Source organism: Hyperolius riggenbachi, chromosome 6 (genome assembly GCF_040937935.1).
Source record: "Hyperolius riggenbachi isolate aHypRig1 chromosome 6, aHypRig1.pri, whole genome shotgun sequence".
In the NCBI taxonomy this organism is placed as follows: domain Eukaryota; kingdom Metazoa; phylum Chordata; class Amphibia; order Anura; family Hyperoliidae; genus Hyperolius; species Hyperolius riggenbachi.
Window position 1 is genome coordinate 371016258 of NC_090651.1, and position 21517 is coordinate 371037774.

General features: G+C 43.7%; 1 protein-coding gene across 1 annotated transcript in view; it reads left to right on the top strand.

Annotated features, from left to right (window-relative positions):
• LOC137521939 (uncharacterized) overlaps positions 1 to 19458 on the top strand; it is a 39105-nt gene extending 19647 nt beyond the window's left edge. The window contains exons 2-5 of the mRNA XM_068241890.1: positions 5107 to 5157; positions 12864 to 13048; positions 17257 to 17398; positions 17487 to 19458. Coding sequence (XP_068097991.1) covers positions 5108 to 5157; positions 12864 to 13048; positions 17257 to 17398; positions 17487 to 17955 — 846 coding nt within the window. The 5' untranslated portion in view covers position 5107 and the 3' untranslated portion in view covers positions 17956 to 19458. The remainder of the gene's footprint in view (positions 1 to 5106; positions 5158 to 12863; positions 13049 to 17256; positions 17399 to 17486) is intronic.
• The last annotated feature ends 2059 nt before the right edge of the window (positions 19459 to 21517 follow it).

A 21517-nucleotide genomic window follows, 5' to 3' on the forward strand; every position in this document is an offset into this window, starting at 1 on the left:
CGATACCAAATATTCGTTGGTATAACTTAGCGTGCCTCACGCGTAATATAAGAGACTGGATAAATGGAACTAGCTACTACTCTAACTTTACTTTAGAATCAGCTTTCGCAGAACCCTGGGAATTGACTGGGTTACTCCATACTTCACTAAAAGATTTCCCTGCCAAAACAAAATCAAGCAGAGTAATTAAAGACACAGTGGTGGCATGGAAAGAACTATGCAAGTTATTTCTTGCATCCAAGCGTGTGTCTAAATATATGCCCTTATGGGGTTTACCGGGGTTCCAAGCTAGTATTGCCCACGGGGGTTTTCTCGAATGGCAGAAAAAAGGGATAAAAAGACTTGGGGATCTCATTGATCTGAGAGAAGGCAAACTTATGTCCTTTTTAGGAATTCGATCAAAGTACGATATTCCTAAGCATCACTTTCTGTTTTATGGTCAACTGCAGTCCTATGTCCGAGATGAGGGGGGTAAATCTCCATCGATATATTCCCTAAATGATTTTGACAAATTTATATCTCCACACACAAATAAACTGTCCCTTTCTACATTACAAACAAGTTTACAACAAATTTGCATCACAAACAAAGCCTTTCATAATTTGTCTCGCTGGTCGAGGGATATTCCAGGGGAGGACATAGAAAAAAAATTTATTGAAGGGTACGGCACGTCCTATAAACTAATCTCAGGAGAAAACTGGAGGGAATCACAACTAAAACTTATACATAGGGCCAAATATGCATTCAATATAAAGTACAAAAACCCTCCAGCGCATTATTCTCCAGAATGCCCAAAATGCGCTTTTTCAGAGGCGGATCTATTTCATTGTCTCTGGACTTGTCCAGTAATATCAGCTTTCTGAAACAAAGTAGCAAATTATATTGACACGATTAGCAAAAACAAGCCAGAAGTGAATTCGTTACTGATGTTATTTCATTATACTCCACCAAGAAATCCTTCTCCGGAAGCTCTCTCGACAGCAGTTGTCAATTTCCCTAACTTAGCTCACTTAATGATAATGGCCACCCGGAAGGTGATCTTTAACAAGTGGATCTATCCTAGCGCTCCTACGGTGTGGGATGTCAAAGAGGAACTTATTCAGCTGCTGAGAATGGACAGGTTGGAGGCTTTGACACACAAGGATAAAAAACACAAAAAAATTCCTTAAAACCTGGAGACAGTTTATTACAAAGACCTTCTCCAAAAGAGAAATAATTGAGATGGTATCACCTTTTAAAGACACAAAATGGTATTTAACAGAGCAATTGTCTGGCACACTAGGAAAGTTGGAGGTGACATAAGTAATTATTGAATAATTAAAAAAAAAAAAGTGGAACCAGAGATGACAAGGGTAGGGGGGGAGGGGATGCTGAGGGAGGGAATGGGGATAAAAGGTTTTGTTCAATGGTGCATTCCTTGTTGATTCAATGTGTTGTATTATTGAAAGTTTAATTAAGCTTCCAGTTATAGCACAGCTATCATATTTTCGAGATAAGGAAGTTATTTTGTATTTTATCTGTTTTCTATATAACACTTTGTAATCTTGTACTTATATCTCAAAGCACTGTTGAACAAAGAGAAAATTCAAATAAAATTTGTTTTAAAAAAAAAAAATAAGCAAGCTTTCGGCCTTGCAGCCTTCGTCGGGCTTATATCCCAATTCCATGAAGTAATTATTTACTAAACGCTACCAGAATTGAGCCCAAAGTGAGTTAAAACATGAGGTATGTCAGTAGTAAGCATGCAGTAAATAAATAATAGTAGTCTTTAATTGTCTTCCATAACTTAGGATTTGGATTTGTCTTCCATAAGTTTGGAAGATTTTTTTTTTTTTTTTTTGAGGTAGGAAGGTGTATTTGATTATGTAGCAACCTATGAAAAGTATAATTATAGACATCCCTTATTTAAAAAAAAAAAATCAGTAAATATTTGGAGTTTTATTTCCACAATTCTTTTCTATTACACAACCTGAATAGGAACTCCACTAAAACAGCAATAGGAATTCCACTAAAAACTGCAAAATGCATGCAAATTGACTTTACGTCCAGGTACCGGCAGGTCTTAAACTGATCGGTAAATTATGTGCTAACACGCCCCCTAATTTCCATGAGAATAGCTATTTTTGGTAAATTACCTCATGAATTACCTCATAATTTACCACATGAGGTAAAACATGACTAAAACCTACCAGAATTGCTAAATGTCATTACCTCATGAGGTAAATGACCTCACATGAGGTAATTTGTTTGATAACCCTACCAGAATTGAGGCCAATGTCTGTTATGCTGGGAACACATGATGCAATTTCCCATCCGATTGACAGGTGATTGGATGGGAAGTTGTACCGTTTGTACATGTCCAAACTGCTCCCGATCGATAAAAGAATCAATTTTTAATGATAACTTAACAAAATCGATTCCTTTCTTGATCGGAAACCAAACAGACATGTCAAAAAATAATCGCCGGATTGCATCATATGTTCTCAGCATTAGTTCTTAATATCTCACTCTCCAGTTTGCCTGCCAGTAATAAACCAATGATTGATTGTACTGATGATCTTAATCAGCAAATTACGATTACGCAAAATTTTGTGTAAACTTTCACAATTACGCCTATATGTAATTACGATCTGTTGATTCAATTGATGTCATATAATCATTGGTAATTTTGAGTACATTTTCATATAATTTTCATGTCATTTCATGATGACTTTATCAGTGAATAGCAAAACCCCCATACTGTACATGCTATTGACACCGAAATTGCTACATATGTTAAAGAGAACAGTGGGTACAAGCCAGAAAAAGATTTTAGAGATTTAGAGATGGGATTTTTTAGATCAACAGACCAAAGGCGGATACCTTTTTCTAATATCACAGCTGTATTTTCAGGCAGATCTTCTTACCGAGCAGATAAACCTCCCTTGAGACCTGAAGATAATTTCGGGGACAGGCAAAAATGGCGCACAGCGCCAATAGTGTCAGAATGGCGCTGCAGTAATTAACTTAAAACAATATTTATCGTTTTATATGTTAAAAATTTTTTTTTAGCAGGGATCGGGCTGGAGAGGCAGCGGGGGTTGGGCTGGAGAGGCAGCGCGCAGTGGGCTGGCAGCGGGGTCAGGGTGGAGAGGCAGCGGGCAGTAGGCTGGCAGCGGGGGTCGGGCTGGAGAGGCAGCGGGGTGGAGGGAGTAGGATTACGCAGCATTGGTATTCATTACCTTGTCCCGGCCGGCGATCACTCCTTCACTTCATAGCTTGCACGAGTCCTGCATCCAGCCAATCACCATGCGGAAACTGAAGCCGCATGGTGATTGGCTGGATGCAGGACTCCTGAAAGCTATGAAGTGAAGGAGCGATCGCCGGCCAGGACAAGGTAATGAATACCAATGCTACGTAATCCTACTCCCCCCACCCCGCTGCCTCTCCACCAGCCCGACCCCCGCTGCCAGCCCACTGCCCGCTGTCTCTCCAGCCCGACCCCCGCTGCCAGCCCGCTGCCTCTCCATCCCGACCCCCTCTGCCTGACTAGCTCCCTGCATTTTTCCCTGCATTTTTCAATGCCGCACCGTTCTGCTGTTTTATAAAACGCTATTTACCGTTTTAATGTATTCACATTAAAACGGTAAATAGCGTTTTATGATCGGCCGAATGGTGCGCCATTTTTTACTCTGCGGCATTTTTTAATGTATGCATAATTTCAAATATGCAGCTAAATGTTTGGGAATTAAGGGTAATCTTTTCTTTTAAGACTAAAGTCATGAATTGGTAAGTAGTTAAAATACTCATTAGCCGATAAACCAAATTCTGCACACAGGTCACTGAGGCAGGGAAAACACTCGTCTTTCAGTTTTCTGCACGTGTTTTTCTGCGTACCTTTTCTGCACACCAAGTATTTTTCAGAGCAGCTCATGTAAATGATACAGAAAACTGACAAAATGTGCAGAATCATGATGCAGAATGTCAGTTTTTTATTCTGCGCGTGAACAACATATTAAAGGGAACCAGAGAGGAACGGGGGGGGTGGAAAAAGAAAAAGATTTTATACATACCTGGGGCTTCTTCCAGCCCCATAAGCCTGAATCGCTCCCACGCCGCCGTCCTCAGCTTCCTGGATCCGCCGGTACCGGGCCCGTCACTTCCGGCGGACGCGGCCAATTGTCCGCATCACAGGGGCTCCCTCCATACATGTACGCATGCGGCTGCGCAGTTAGCGGCCACATGCGTATCAGTATGGGGAGAGAACCCGGTGATGCGGAGAATTGGCCGCGTCCGCCGGCCGACTTGCCGACTCGCGGCAATGACGGGACCCGGTGGCGGCGGTTCCAGGCAGAGGAGGACTGCGGCGTGGGAGCGATCCGTGCGTATGGGGCTGGAGGAAGCCCCAGGTATGTATATTGCATCCTCTCTGGTTCCCTTTAAGTGTGAACTAGCCCATTGATTAACATGAGTTCTCAGTTTTTCTGTGCAGAAAACGCGTACGAAAACAGTCAGGTGTGTTCCCTGCCTGAAGGTTTTCATATTGCTATCTATAAATAAATCATTGAAATGCTCAATACCAATGGTGAGCCGAAAATTTGCATATGCAAAATTTCGCATTGAAATTCGCAATTACGCATTGTAATTGTAATGCGTAATGTCAGAGAAAATCGTAATTCATTTTGTATGTATGTATGTACAAAATCAATTGAATTTAAAAATCATAATTAGGTACAGACGTAATTGCGAAAACGTATGTGAAAATTTGCATAATCGTAATTAGCTGATTACGATCATCCCTGCTCAATACCTGCTTTTATCCAGTGTCTTAAATCGATGTCAGAAATACACCGAGACAAGGCCTTGATTGAAATTTTAAGTGGTATTAATTCTTGTTTTTGTTTAGTATTAGAAGCAATTTTTTTTCCCATGCTTCTAAGGTTGCTTGTAGAGTAGGAGCTGTTACTTTAGGAAGTGGTCATTTTAAAAGAGGGTGAATTAGTCAACCCACCACCGGTGTCTTTGAAATGGCAGACTCTAGCAGCCTTCACTTTGCTGACTCTCTGTTTGCTGTAACCTTCGTGACTCATATTAACGTTATTCTCTCTCTTCATCTTCCCGTTATAGAATGGAGAATCGGGACGAGGAAAAACTCAGCACTCCGGTTCCGGAAATTGGGTAACTACACTTTATATTATTGTTTAAAGAGAGTCTGAAGCGAGAATAAATCTCGCTTCAGCCCTTATATATAGCAGGGGCATGTGTGCCCCTGCTAAACCGCCGCTATAGCGCCGCACAACGGGGGTCTCTTCACCCCCAAATCCCCTCCTGGAGTCCCGGGGATCTCTTCCTGTTTGAGGCAGGGCTAACTGCCGCAGCCCTGCCTCACGCGCGTCTGTCAGCGCGTATCTCCGCCTCTCCCCCGCCCCTCTCAGTCTTCCTTCGCTGAGAGTGGCGGGGGAGAGGCGGCGATGCGCGTCTGATAGACGGCGCTTAGAGGCAGGGCTGCAGCCGTTAGCCCTGCCTCTAGAGCAGCAAAATCTACGACCAAGTTGGTAGTAGATTTTGCAGGGGGTGGGTTTGGGGGTGAAGGGACCCCCGTTTAGCCGCGGGATAGCGGCGTTTTAGCAGGGGCACACATGCCCCTGCTATATATAAGCACTGAAGCGAGATTTATTCTCGCTTCAGTGTCTCTTTAAAGAGAACTTGTGCTGAAGCTTGGGTTCAGAACAAATACTTACCTAAAGAGAGGGAAGCATCTTGACCCTAATGAGGCTTCCCTCGGCTTCCTCCAGTTCTCCGCCACTCGCCGGGACCCTCCAGCTGATCAGGGCTGTGCTCCTATCCAGGCTCGTGCAAGGCCATGCTGCAACCGCGCAAGCACAGGCACAGTGTTCACAGGCGCAGTTCGGCCGTGCTTGAAGAGGGGCGTGGCCCCCGATCAGATTATCAGCAACCTTAGCAATTTTTGGAAGGTCTGTGCTTGGCAACAGAGGACCACAGGATTCAGAGGAAAGCCTCGTTAAGATCCAGAGGCTTCCCTTTCCTTAAAGCGGACCTGAACTCAGAACTTCCTTTCTGCTCTAAAAGATGTATTTTGTACAGAATAATAGCCTTTAAACAAAAAACATTTCTTTGTTGCAGCTGATAGAAACACTACAGATTTATTGCAGGATTTGTACTTCCTGATTTATGGAAGCAGACATATCGTTAACATCCTGTGCTTTCAAACGAACTTATCTGCCATCTCTGCCACGGCAGTCATGTGTCACATGGGAGGGATCAGATTACAATGTGTAATTACGCATAGATGAGGGGGAAGTAGACAGGCTAAACTCTCTAAATACATACAGGGTGCATTTCTCTCTGTTTTTCTTCCGTCCTGTTCAAGAGTTCAGGTTGATCCACCAAATGGAACGTTCACAGCTGAGCTGACGGGATTTGGGGCCACATGCTAGACTCTCAGCAGAATTTTTGAAAAAATATTTTTGGGTAAGATCGTTTATGTTGTGAAGGATCAAAACACAGTCCTCTTTAGGGGCAATCCACCTTGCCCACCATAACTAGTATTTTTTAGAAAAGGACTCATATAAAAATGCAATCTCAAAATTACAAAAAATTCCGAATAGAAAAAGCTTTATTGACACATATACAAAAGGTATATCCAAAAATAGAAAATAGAAAAACACAGTTCTTTAATATCAAGCAGTGGGTCCTCATAGAGCCAAAAACACAAACGTGATATCTAGTTTAGCTTGGTAAATGATAGCAGCTTAACGGGTATTAATTTTCGAGCCAACGACACATGTTCGTTTCGGGCTGTGTAAATATATATATGCCCTTCATCAGGCCAAGATACCCAGTTCTGCGTGGCTCAATCAGATGAGGAAAACCAAATGGGGATCAAAAATATATATACTGGGGGCGCCTGAACCTACCAGGCGTACACAAAACCTTCCCAACAGCGAAAGAGACGCCAGGACGTGGGGTTCCCACGTCCTGGCGTCTCTTTCGCTGTTGGGAAGGTTTTGTGCTCCCCATTTGGTTTTCCTCATCACGTTTGTGTTTTTGGCTCTATGAGGACCCACTGCTTGATATTAAAGAACTGTGTTTTTATATTTTCTATTTTTGGATATACCTTTTGTATATGTGTCAATAAAGCTTTTTCTATTCGGAATTTTTTGTAATTTTGAGATTGCATTTTTATATGAGTCCTTTTCTAAAAAATACTAGACTCTCAGCAGAGGCAGCCCTGACTGGCTGCTTTGGCCTAGAATCAGGTACAAAGTTTAAAGAGAACATATCATGGACCAAGGTGGCCTACATCGCATTGTGCTCAAAACTACAAATAATCAGAACATACAGAGTCCTGTGCGAATGGGAGTAAGAATGAGATATCAAGGAGCCAAGAGCATCAGTCAATTTTTTGCCTATGTACCAGGACATTAGTTTCAAAGGTCCCTTAAATGTCTTTAACTTCTATAATGTAGTATAGTGTGGAGTAGTATGATATTATAAATGCTGACCAAACAGCTAAGAGTTTGTAGGCTTAGCCTTCCTTATGTAGTAACGTGTCTACTTTATCTATAAGGAGGATGTTATGAATAGAGAGCAGAACTTGGTTAGGAGCTGGAGGAGTGGCTTGGTCCATAAATACGTTTCAGCTGCAGTTCTTGTTGGGGAAATGCTTTCTCATACCTCCCAACTTTTTGAGATGAGAAAGAGGGACACTTAAGCCACACCCCTGACACACCCCTAATCAAGCCCCTGACACACCCCCAGTCACGCATACCATAAAGATTTCATAAGAAAAATGTGTTGTTTTATAATTCAAACCACACTGGTCCTTTCTAGCCTGGTTCATTTTCCTTCATATTTACTTTTTAAAATTAGTAATATATCAATTTAAAGTTACGTAGTTACATAGTTACATAGTTATTTTGGTTGAAAAAAAGACATACGTCCATCGAGTTCAACCAGTACAAAGTACAACTCCAGCCTGCTCCCTCACATATCCCTGCTGATCCAAAGGAAGGCACAACACCAGCCTGCTCCCTCACATATCCCTGTTGATCCAGAGGAAGGCACAACACCAGCCTGCTCCCTCAAATATCCCTGTTGATCCAGAGGAAGGCGAATAAAGTATGGGAATAAAGTTTTAGAGTCACATTTTTTAGTAGAGAAATATATATGTTTACATAGAAAGAGGGACAAAGTCCTGAAAGAGGGACAAATGAGTAGGAAAGAGGGACAGAGGGACAGGGCTCCCAAGGTGGGACTGTCCCCCCGAAAGACGGACAGTTGGAAACTATGCTTTCTGGAAGTAGAGAGTGCATTTTACTGGCATAGATCAGTACAGGTTTCTAAAGAAAAATTGCTTATGAATTTCAGTATTCTGTGAGGGCTCATTCACACTAGAGGCACTTTTACCTTTTTTTAAGCGCTGGCGATTTTTCAAAATCACCCTGAAAGCCTTTATCCCATGATTTTCAATGAGATAGTTCTCATTGGGGCGTTTTGTTTGCTTGCTGCTGACCTGGACCATTTTCTGGGCGATTTGCCCGGAATGGAAGGTATAGGAAAAACGCAAAACGCTCACAAAATCGCTTTGTGCAGCGATTGCGGTTGCGTTTTTACATTGTACTTATTCTTTTCTGGATCAAAGAGTTCACTTCCCGACTTGCATCAGGGAGTGAATAAAAAAAAAAACACTCAGGAAAACCGCTAACAAAAACGCATAAGCAAAAACGCCCAGCGCACAGCAAGCAGTGGGAATCGCCAAAAAAATTGCATAAAAAAACAGCCAACGCGAACGGCCAAGTGAACGGAGCGCAATGTGAACTAGGCCTTAAAAAGATTTGTGGCTTCCTTTAGGAGGTCATAAAAATATGAATGTAGTTTCTTGGTAGGAAAGGGGTCCATGAATTTCTTGACTTGGGTCAGGCTTTGATTTCTTGATTTGTGCATTAGAGAGTGCTTAGCAAGATGGAAGAAGGTACTTTTGTTGAGATCGGGGAAGGTCAGTAGTACACCAGTCTCTCAAAGTTGACACAGACTTAAAATGTTTCTTTGAATGCAGAATTTAAATAACCAAGAAATGTGTCTGATTAAAAAAGGAGAGGAGGTTAGCAACATCTAGGGAGATATAACTTTGATTTAAAGGGCCGCTGTCGTGTCGATTGTAAAATTTAAAGTACATGTAAGTACATTTCTCCCACAGTAAAACGAGCCATAAATTACTTTTCTCCTATGTTGCTGTGACTTACAGTAGGTGGTAGAAATCTGACAAAAGCGACAGGTTTTGGACCAGCTCATCTCCTCATTGGGGGTTCTCAGTGTTTTTGTTATTTTCAAAAGCACTTAGTAGATGTCCGTTGCTCCTTCCAACTGCCAAAAAAGTGTGCAGTGAGCAGGGAGTCTGGCCAACATCTTTGTATAAATCTTTTTTAAAGAGACTCTGTAACAAAATTTTCATCATTATTTCTTCTATCCTATAAGTTCCTATGCCTGTTCTAATGTGCTCTGGCTTACTGCAGCCTTTCCTACTTGCACAGTGGCTGTGTTATCTCTGTTATATGATCTAATCTTCTCTCCTCTGTCGGGTCTGTCCGGCTGAGGCACTCAGACTGGAATGTGCAGGGCTGCTTGTGATTGGCTAGAAGCTATACACACCCCCTGCACACTCTGTATGACTCACACACTCTGTTTATGTGAGCCTATCACAAGCTGGTTAGTTTGTTTGTAAACACTGCCTAAAACTGGCAATTACAAGCCAGGATTGCAGCAGAGAGTGGCAGAAACAGCACAGAGGGGCCCAGGAGAGCATAATGAATAGAATGGTATGCTTTTTGTTGTAAGAATTTTAGAGTACAGATTTTCTTTAAGGAGAGTCTTTATAAAAAACAAAGGCCATGCTGAGAATCCCTCATGAGGGGGTACAGTTCAAAATGGCGCCTGTGAAAATCTTGCTACTAAAGTTATTTAATATTTTCAGAAATGTCCTAAAAACATTAAATAACTTTAGTAATAAGATGTCATTAACGGCATCTCTCATACATTGCCTGGTCCCGGCGATCCCGTCTTCTCTCCGCTTCCTGTTTAGTGTGCAGGAGTCCTGCACACTAAACAGGAAGCGGGGACTGAAGCCGCATGGTGATTGGCTGGCTGCCAGACTCATTCAAACTAAGTAGGAAGTGCAGAGGAGACGTAATCATCAGGGACCAGGTAATGTATACAAACCCCTCTGCCTGCTCTCTCACACCCCCCTGCTTCTCTCACACTAAGCCCTACCTCTGCCTAAGCCCGGACTACACTCCCCGGCTGTCTAAAACTAACCCCCCTGCCTCCGGCAAGCAAGGTTATAAAACGATATTTAATGTTTTTGCCATGTGCCATTTTTAACTACCTGCGGACGGAGTGAGTATAAATCTACGGTGGGCAGGGGGCGCTGCGGTCCTGACCGGACGTAAGCTCTACGTCCCATTGACCGCGCGCCCCCGCCCGTCCGCGTCGCTCGGTCCGTTCTGCCCCCGCCGCAATCAGCTGCCCTGCCGCCTCTATGACGGCAGAGCACTGTGAGCCGGGCAGGAGCCGTTCCCATTGGCTTACATGGAATGACAGGGCCAGAAGCCAATAAAAGCAGCTCCTGACCGGCGCACAGCGCTCTGCCGTCATAGCGACGGCAGAGAGAGCAGCCTGCGGCGGGGACAGAGCGGCGTGTTTGGCGGGAGCGACGGTAACTTGTGGCGATGCGTCGGGAAGCGGCGGTTTGCTGGACCAGCACCCTCTGGTCCTTAAGGGGGAAGAGGGTGCTGGTCCAGAAAGGGTTAAACACTAATGCTGCTAAATATCGTTTTATAATGTAATTCAATGTGGCGCCATTTTTGTACCGTCATTTTTATCTGGCCCCCATGAGGAGATAAGCTAGTCCAAAACCTGTTCGGTTCTGTCAGATTTCTACTATAAGATCTACTGTAAGTGACAGGCCACATAGGAGAAAAGTAATTTATGGCTCATTTGACTCTGGAAGAAACGTACTTCTTATTTGTATGTGTTTACATTATTTTAAACTAGCCAACCCGCAGCGTAGCATACGCCGCATAATTATGAATGCCGGACCTACACTTGCCACCAAGCTGGAGGGTGTAGCGGGCAGGAAGTCAGTATTGGGCACAGCGGCGGGGAAGGGGGGTCGGACCCCCCCTCCCTCACCTGGGTCCCCCATATGCGCTCCCCCTCTAGCTTAAGTTCAGCAGCAGCCGCTGCTATTAGTAAGAGGCAGTGGGCGGGGATGACTCACCTCTTCCGCATAACGTTCCACTATCGTCACTTCCTGCATTGCCGCCCACTGTATTGTAAGTGGACGACATTGCAGGAAGTGAAGACAGTGGAATGCAGACTGGAACGCGGAAGAGGCGAGTCATTCCCGCCCACTGCCTCTTACTAATAGCAGCAGCTGCTGCTGAATTTAAGCTAAGGAAAACAAAAGTTTGCTTTCTTAAAACAGAAAGAATTTGCGATAATTCAGGTTGGAGTGAGCTTGAGATGTCTCTTAGTGCATCACTGCTGAATATATGCAAATTAACCATTGTTGCCCTTAGAAACTAAACACACCTCCAGAACCGCTGGAATGCAATGATGTGTCAGCTTGTTAATTTGTACAGAACCATATTAATCCAACATGCATACAGACTGTTTTGGATTGTTTAATCCTCATCAGTGCATGGCATGGATTAATTTGGCTCTATGGATTAGAGGCTTGTAACACCGAAAGGTACAGACTAACCAGCAAGCTCATGGTGACCCAGAACTCATTGGAGTGTGTGAGGAGCTACAATGGTCCTAAAAGCCCCCTTACTAAAATACTAAGAAAAACAAAAGTTTGCTTTTTTTAAAACAGAAAGAATTTGCGATAATTCAGGTTGGAGTGAGCTTGAGATGTCTCCCAGTGCATCACTGCTGAATGTATGCAAATTAACCATTGTTGCCCTTAGAAGCTAAACCGCCTCCAGAACCACTGGAATGCAATGATGTGTCATCTTGTTAATTTGTACAGAGTCATAATAATCCAACATGCATACAGACTGTTTCAGATTATTTAATCCTCATCAGTGCATGGCATGGATTAATTTGGCTCTATGGAGTAGGGCTCATTAGGACCGAGCCTTCCCTCTCCTTAGGTGAGTATCTGACTTTTTTTTTTTAAAGCGGTACACATTCACTTTAAAGACCGCATCACACCAATTGGTGTGAATGTAGCGGTAGCCTCAGGACCGCCTAACACCAATTGGCGTGCAGTCCTGGGGGCGTGTTTTGCTCCGCTCCGTCTCCCAGTGGCTATTGCCGCTAGGATACTATTAGATGGTGAAACCGCCGTCTAGTTACATGCGATCTAAGGCAGCGCAGTACTGGGGACAGCCGTGACACTCGGCTGTCCCCTTGGGAGGCACAGGGAGCGATTGGCTCTCATAGGCTGATGTCTCTGAGAGCCGATGGCTGTGATTGGCTGCCGGGGGAGGGAGGGTGAGAAGTTAAATAAAGAAAAAGAATGCAAAAATGTATTAAAAATAAAACAACAAACAAATACAAAAAAAAATAACCAAACACAGGAGCAGCGATCAGAGCCCACCAACTCTGTTGGTGGGCAGAAAAGGGGGTGGGGGTGGGAATCACTTGTGTGCTGAGTTGTACGACTCTGCAGCGCGCCCTTAAAGCAGCAGTGGCCTGAATTGTAAAAAATAGCCTGGTCACTAGGGGGTGTAAGCCTAGGGTCCTTAAGTGGTTAAAGAACGGTATCTGTTATGTATGTGACTTCCTCATGTAAGGTTATGAGGACACGTGCCACCTGAAAAATCACCTGACCAATATTTTATTTGTACTAACAGACCTGGAGACCCATGGGTAATGGACACTGGAACACAGACACCCCTGACACACCTGTTGCAGAAGATTCCTGAGGAAGAGGACTTCAGGGTATCTGAATTCACGATATCAGAAGATACTGAAACCAAAACACTGGACTACCATCCACGGGGCTTCCATGAGGATACACCTAGTGCACTGGAAAACGGTAAGCAATAACTAAATATGCTGTCTGCCCATACGCATAAAATTAACGTTTAGATTTGACTTACAGAGTCTAGGGGCCTAGTGGAAGCTAGCCATCATGACATCTCACTAAAAAAACAGGTTATTCTCAATGGTGGGCAAAAACTACTATCTTGCCTGGGCCCAATTTCATATTAAAGGATACCTGAGGTGACATGTGACATGATGAGATAGACATATGTCTGTACAGTGCCTAGCACACAAATAACTGCTGTGTTCCTTTTTTTCTTTCTCTGCCTGAATGAGTTAAACATCAGGTATGTAAGTGGCAGTTCCTGTCTGAGTCAGGACTGGGTCAGACTACAGTGTGACCCTGTAATGCTGGGGGGGGCATACTGTCTGACCACCCAGCACAATAAAGCTAAGAGCAGGATAATGGAAGAGGCTACACAGGCTGCAGAGAGCGACTGCAGCTCTGGGCTTCCGATAATACGCAATGGCAGCGCAGTGCGATGTTGCGCTGCTCCTGCAATAACAAACATAAAGATAGATACGACAGACTGGAGTGAGGTAGCCAATAGCAACCGCAGCAATGGCTACCTCACAAGGACAGGACTAAGAGGGCAGAGGCTGACAGAATGAATGCTTGCTAATCTAGTCACTATCTTAATGACAGCAAGCATTTACAAAGACAAGAGTGAGGTAACCAATAGCAACCGCAGCAATGGCTACCTCGCAAGGACAGAACTAGGCTAGCTAAGCACGGGTGATCACAAATGCATGTAAAGGAATCAGAACTGCTTGGCTGCAGTACCTCTGCAGCCAGCTGTAAATGATGCAGAAGCGATCATGACAGACCCTCACTGATAAGTAATTACAGCCATAAAACACTTTCCTAGCAGAAAATGGCTTCTGAGAGCAGGAAAGAGATCAAAATGGTCAATAGTTCATAGGTTTTAGCTCTGGCTAATGAATGTGTCATTGAGCAAAAAACAATAAAACAGTAAAAACTTAAAAAGTAGGTTTAAATATAAAATAAAACTGTGGAATATCTTAGAAAGTCATTTTTAGGAGAAGGAGGATCGATACAATTGTTTATTTCATTTGTTTATTTTCACCTTGGGTGTCCTTTAATCCCTTTCTGTATATGTGCATTGAGTTTAACCAGACTTACAAAATCAAAATAAAATTACCATACTGTTACTGAACTGGATAGAATTGATATTGTTAAGGCATTCAATAACTCTACATAGCTGCTGGTCTGTTGCTCAGATGCTCATACGATTGATTCAGTCTAAATTAGCAACTGTGAGTGTCCCTGTAGATACCAAGCAATCTATGGTGTCTCTGGTGTCCGCTACAAACAAATCTTCCACCACAATTGTTTTTTTAATCCCTATTTTAATACCCACCTCAAGGAAGAGAGCTAATATACCATCTAATACTTTAGAAGCCAAAGTGCTGCCCTTCCTGCACTCAATTATCCTTCCTTGAAAATTTGATCACATGACATAAAAGCAGCTGAGTGTTGGTAGCCAATTTCAGGCTCTGTGGCATGGACCACTGCTTGGATTGCATCATCCTGCTGTTCAGAGTGCGAGAGGGAGGGGCAAAGACTAAAGGTGGCCACGCACCAGATTGTAAGCCTTTCCTCTAGATTGTAAGCCTTTCCTCTAGATTGTAAGCCTTTCCTCTAGATTGTAAGCCTTTGGGCAGTGTCCTCCTCCTTTTGTGTCCTACCTGATCATGCACCTCCATTACTGTGCACCCATGCTATGCATCTGAGTGAAACTACTTGCCTAATCTCCATGCTCCCCTCCAGTGACTGACTAAGCATTACCTTGTACTCCTACTGTGCCGTGTGATCTGGTCTTCTATTATTCCTGTATTGTCATATTGCTGTATGTCACCCCTAAATATTGTCTGTAACCTAAACTAATGTCCAGCGCTGCGTAATATGTTGGCGCTTTATAAATACAATAAATAAATAAATAATAAATAAATAATAATAATTTAAGAATTGCAATCCATTTTTCTGACTGATTGTAACATTTCAAAAATATGACCAATGTACCACACACCTATGTTCAATTTTTCCCCAAATATGATAACAATGATTGGAAACTCAGAAAATTGCAAGGGTGTGTATGTTAATAAATTAACAATCCAACACACACCATACAATCTTTAGTAGAAATTGAAGAGAAATATCTGGCATTCCGGATCGATTTAAATAGAAAAAAACAGGAAATTCGATCGGATTTTTCAGTCAAACTAAAAAAAAAGCTTTGGATCTTTTTGAGAGATACAATCGTTTTTATCGAATTACTGTAAAATCGGATCATTTTATTGTATCGTGTGTGGCCACCTTAAATCTCTGAGAAGGTTGCAGCCTATAGCACTGACAGTCAAGTGTCTTGGGCTTTTGAAGAGATGCTTTAAAATGTATTTGACATTAGCTTATCAAGGAGCTTCTATACCAACAAACACAAGCTCTGCAACTGTGCTTACACAAAGATTTGAAAAAAATGTGATGCAAGAAATGGAATTAGTCACAAATGAGAGGTTTACAAATGGGAATGATGCAACAAAAATTGTGAAAAGTTGAAATGGGAATCCATGGCATCATGCTTCTCCCCTCTATCAAATACTCCTTCCCAAGGCTGGGCAGAGGCAGAGGCGAGAGAGGCTTCAGCCTCAGGGCGCAGTGTAGGAGGGGGCGTAAAACACACTCAGCTATTATTTCCTATCATTTCCCTATTGTGTTTGGAGCAGAGATAAATTAGAAAAGGGGATACATGGCAGTGACTGCAAGCCAGATAACTAGAGATGAAGGTGTTGGGGGCCCTGGTCTAATAGCAATCAGTGTGTGACGGCTGGAGTGGGAGGGATGGGGGGGCGTGCTTTGGTGTCTCAGCCTTGGGTGCTGGAGGACCTTGTCCCGGCTCTGCGAGTCCTCCCTCCCCTTAGAGCACTAACTGGTGTCTAGTGGTCCCCTTTCCCTCCCCCATACAATGTTAATGGGTCTCTAGCGGTCCCTGCTCCCTCTCCTACAGATAGTTTCCCTGATGTCTAATGGCTGCCCAACCCTCCCTGCATCCTCTTGCAGAGTTTATTGGCAGTGGTAGCAATAAAAAATTAATCTTACCCAATTCGGACCCGCCGCTCTACATGAACTCCTCCTGGTCAACCTTCACGTAGGATTTTGCCTCTAGTGCTTGCTCGCTAAACAGTAAGAATTAGCTGTCTACTAGACACCAGGGAAACTAGACACGTGAGACAGAGGGGACACCAGGTACACTGTATGGGAGGAAAAGGAGAACCACCAAAATTACACATACTTGACTTTGATATAAGCCGAGATTATGCTCTGGCAATCATTTTAAAACGTAAAAAAAAAATCTCAGTTTATACTCGATTATATACGGTATGTAGAATAAATACTGTAAAAAAAACTAAGAAATACCAAAAATCTTTTTATGTAATGCACAGAAAGACTACATAAACAATAAAATAACAGAAATCTACCAATTAAATGGTTAAAGGAATCAATTTCAGTGTGTTGATCCTACCTTGGAGCAGAACTCGCTGGTGGTAAAAAGAAAAAAAAACATGCCAGTCTTTCTTTATGTAGTAGCACTGCCAGAGTTCTTCTTAACTTAGTTACTAGAATCATTATGATTGCTGGGTTGGACCAGAGTTGTTCTTATTCAGTGATCACCTCCTTCTCATGAACATCACATGTTCTGAGAGTCCAAACACTGTGGGCAGTATGAAGATATCGGGGTAGGCAGGTTCCTCTGCACCTGGCCATGGTTGGGATGTCCTGTTGGCAAAGTTGTTTGACTCTGAAACAGCTTCTATGAAATAGGCCAAATCAAAAAAAATGAGAAAAAAATTGATGCAATTCAGGAATCTGTGTCCAGCTCACTCCAAGCATGACCATCCAGAAATGCTTTCCATCCACAGTTCCAAGACAGTTTGGAAGGTTGTGCTAGTCCCAGAATTTGTGTGCTATGACTGCCCACTTGGCACGGTTCTAGAATGACTTAAACGCCAATTGGAGCTGCTCTAAGACCAACTTAGAGTTCTTCTGTACAATTTGTAGAGATTTTCAGATCCAGAATTTATCATGCAGGCGTGACTATGTTTGGCCAGTAGAGAGAAATCTGTGTAGAGAAGAAGGAAAAAAAAACTCAATAAACATTGTTTTTTTCTGTACTTTCACAGGTGAAGACTTGAAAAAAAAAGACCATTCTGTACATGATCAGTTCAAAAGAATGGAAACGGAAGAGGCAAGAAGTGGATCTGGAGCACAGACCAGAAGCCAAAATGTATCAACTGCAATTCCACCCTCACAAGCCTTAAGACAGTAAGTAGCATGCAGTGCAGTTACATTTAGGTTTAACTTTACAAGCCAAGTCATATATCTATTATTTTATTTTTTTATTTTTTCATAGAATTGAGGAAAATCTTCAGGCACAAGAAGAATCCGGTGCGGAGAGTGGTGCCATATTCTTGCCCCCTGAGAGTCCATCTGCAGAGCCTGCTACCTTGGATCAGGAGACAACCTCTGAGGAGGCTCAGAGTACTGCCTTAGGAGCTGAAGGACCACCTCCAGTACCCTCCTCTAGCGGCACCATACCAAAACAGTCAAGAGCCTCCACCAAAAAGAAACGCCATGCTCATAAACCCAAAAATGAGCAGTGTGGAGAAGAACGTAGGAGTTCTAAGAAGCAAATAGGAAGCTTGATGGGGAGCAGGGATGAGTGGAAGATCCAGGAGGAAGACTCCTCCTATCATTTTTTATATAGTTTAGTGCCAGCACTGAACCTGGTCCCTGCAGATAAGATGGTGGATGCCAGGCTTGACATTCTTAATGCAATCAAGAAATATCTTCCACCCAACACACCATCCTCCTCTCCCTGAAGCACTCAACCAACTACACCCAATGATCTTGTGAGGGCCTATACCAACAAAGCCTTATGGGTCGGGACTTTGGAACCTCTAAGATAATTGGAATATGTGAAGAAAACGACTACGAATGTACCAGTCAGGTGTGGTACGTTGCAAAGTAGTGAGCATGCTCATGAACAGTGCATTTGCAGCATCACTGCGTTACATTTTTTGCAGTCCAACATGCATTAATGTGAACAAGGACTAAATCCGAACCCTGATTAACGGAACTTTTTCTTTTCTTTTCAAAGTCTCTAGATGAACTTTATTTGATATGTTACTATAGGGGAGCTCCAACTAATAGCTTCACATCCATCTCAGGCAGGGGTCCATCTTCAAGATCGGTTGTTTTGGTCAAGTTTGTAGCCATACGTGTTTTATGACCCTTACTAAGATGTGACCCCGGGCCATGAGGGTGCCCAAAAAGAGTGGTGTGGACACTGGGGAACCCATATCAAAATTTAGGTGGAGGTCCCCATGACTTCCATTATGCCCCCCTCCTCACATTGTGAAGCTTTTTGTTTTGAGAAGGTGCAATATAAATTATGCTTATGAGGTTTCTGTAGTGTTATTTTGAATGTTTCCCTTGAAATCTGATTAACAATTATATCTCACCCAAAAAATAGGACCAACTGCTTCTTTCTGTTTGGAGGGGGTGGAGCTTGGCATGTGCTGCCCCTTTATCTCCAGCCATAATACTAATATTGTTATTATTTAATTTATTAGTGCTGAAACTTTTTTATTCTGCTCTTACCGGTAGTCTTATCCCAGGAGATATTTTTTTTTAACTTTCTGTTTAACCAGCCTGGCGTTCTATTAAGATCGCCAGGCTGGCAACTGGATGGTTTTTTTAAATAAAAAAAAAACTATCGCATGCAGCCAACTAAAAGTTGGCTGCATGAAAGCCCACTAGAGGTCGCTCCTGTTGCGCACTTCTGATCGCCTCCGGCAATCAGAAGTAACAAGAAAGGCCGCAATGAGCCATGGCGACGAGCGGAGTGACGTCATGGACGTCAGCCGACGTCCTGACGTCAGCCACCTCCGATCCAGCCCTTAGCACTGGCCGGAACTGTTTGGTCCGGCTGCGCTGGGCTCGGGCGGCTGGGGGGACCCTCTTTCGCCGCTGCACGCGGCGGATCGCCGCGCTGCGGCAGCGATCAGGTAGCACACGCGGCTGGCAAAGTGCCGGCTGCGTGTGCACCTTTTTATTTGATAAAAATCGGCCCAGCAGGGCCTGAGCGGCACCCTCCGGCGGTGATGGGCGATAATAACTTTTCAGCTCTCTGCAATTGAAAAAGTTCCAAAAGTTTTTTGAAAAGGTTATGTCAAAAGAATTCTGAGTATTATTTTATTTTTTTACTAAAGATAATAGGACACGGAGCCATGTTCTCTGCACAATGACATGCCTCTACGTCTTTCTGGTGCTGCTGCCAGTCCCCCCCACCCCCTTTCCAGGGCTCTGCTGCCCCCCCCCCCCCCCCCCGGAAAAATAGGTTTTCACTTTCCTTTGATGTTATATGTTTTGATGTTAAGTTTATGTTATGATGTTAACAGTTTAGAATTCATTGTTGTATTGTATGTCTTTTTTTTTATATAATATTATTGTATACTGGGACTCCAATGAAAATAATGTAATAAAAATGTGCTTCATGTTTACAATAATTATGTATAAATGACTTAGTCAGTGTTTGCCCATTGTAAAATCTTTCCTCTTCCTGATTTACATTCTGAAATTTATCACATGGTGACATTTTTACTGCTGGCAAGTGATGTCACTGGAAGGAGATGCTGCTTGCTTTTTTGGCAGTTGTAAACAGCTGTAAACAGCTATCTCCCACAATACAACGAGGTTCACAGACAGGAAACTGTCAGAACCATGGTCCTGACATTACACTGTGGGAGGGGTTTCACCACAATATCAGCCATACAGAGCCCCCTGATGATCCGTTTAAGAAAAGGAAAAGCTTTCTCAGGGTAAAGTGGGTATCAGCTACTGATTGGGATGAAGTTCAATTCTTGGTTACGGTTTCTCTTTAAATACTTGAATTGATATGTTTTTCTTTTTACCATTAAACATGCTTAAAATGTAAATCTTTGCCTTCTTCTAACACTTTTCCTGAATCTAGACAATTCGGAGGATGGTCGTCACCAGATCACTCAGCAGACCGATTGAGGGGATCAGGTCACTGGCATACCTACTGGGGATGCAGCCCCATCAGCCGCAGAGGGGCCCGCCAGCCGTGTGCAGGGGGAAGCACTGCCGCCCCCCCCCCCACCGATTGCGCCCCCCCCCCCCCCAGCCAGGAACTGGCCGCAGCATCTAATAGACGCTGGGCCAGTTCATTCCCCGCAGTCTCCCGGGAAGCAGAGCAGGGCTACGGCAAGATGGCTGCCGAAGCCCTGCACTGGAGACTATTTGTGTCTCCAGTACAGGGCTTCGGGAGCCATCTTGTCGTAGCCCTACACTCTGCCTGTCAGCGCGGGAGATGTGCTGCAGGAGGATCGTCGGGGAGCTGCGCACCAGATGCCGGGAGAGGGGGAGACTTCTGTCAGGTAAGTGAATTGTTTTTTTTCCCAGGTGCATTTTTTTTTTTTGGTAACTGCTGCCCACATTGCTATTTTCTGGTGACTGCTGCCCACATTGCGATTTATTGGTAACTGCTGCCCACATTACGATTTTCTGGTGTCTGCTGCCCACATTGTGATTTTCTGGCGTCTGCTGCCCACATTACGATTTGCTGGTAACTGCTGCCCACATTGCGATTTTTTGGTGTCTGCTGCCCACATTACGATTTTCTGGTGTCTGTTGCCCACATTCCGATTTTCTGGTAACTGCTGCCCACATTGCGATTTTCTGGTGTCTGCTGCCCACATTGCGATTTTCTGGTGTCTGCTGCCCACATTGTGATTTTCTGGTGTCTGCTGCCCACATTGCGATTTTCTGGTGCCTGCTGCCCACATTACGATTTTCTGGTGACTGCTGCCCACATTGCGATTTTCTGGTAACTGCTGCCCACATTGTGATTTTCTGGTGCCTGCTGCCCACATTGCGATTTTCTGGTGCCTACTGCCCACATTGCGATTTTCTGGTGACTGCTGCAAATGGGCGTGGCCACAGAATGCAGTGGGCGTGTCCATAACACAGTGGGTGTGGCCAATTAAAATATCCTAGTAAGAGTGCAGCCCAAAGTCAGTGGGACCATGGTTTCTCCCTGGGTATAAGTAAAGTGACCTTAAAAAAGCAAGTAGGAAATGTTCCCCCCTCCGCAAACCCCCCCCACACCCACACACACACACACACACACACACACACACACACACACACACACATTAGCCAGTGTTCTCTCGCACAAAATAGTGGTAGGTATTAGTGTGAGCTCCCCTGAGAAAAGTCAGTAACATGACTATGTTCTCTGCAAAGTGCTGCAGAAGATGCCAGTGCTATATAAATACATAATAATATGGTAGGACATTAGACTATGGGAGAATTAGATTGTAAGCTCCTCAGAGGATTGTTAGTGACATGACTACGTAC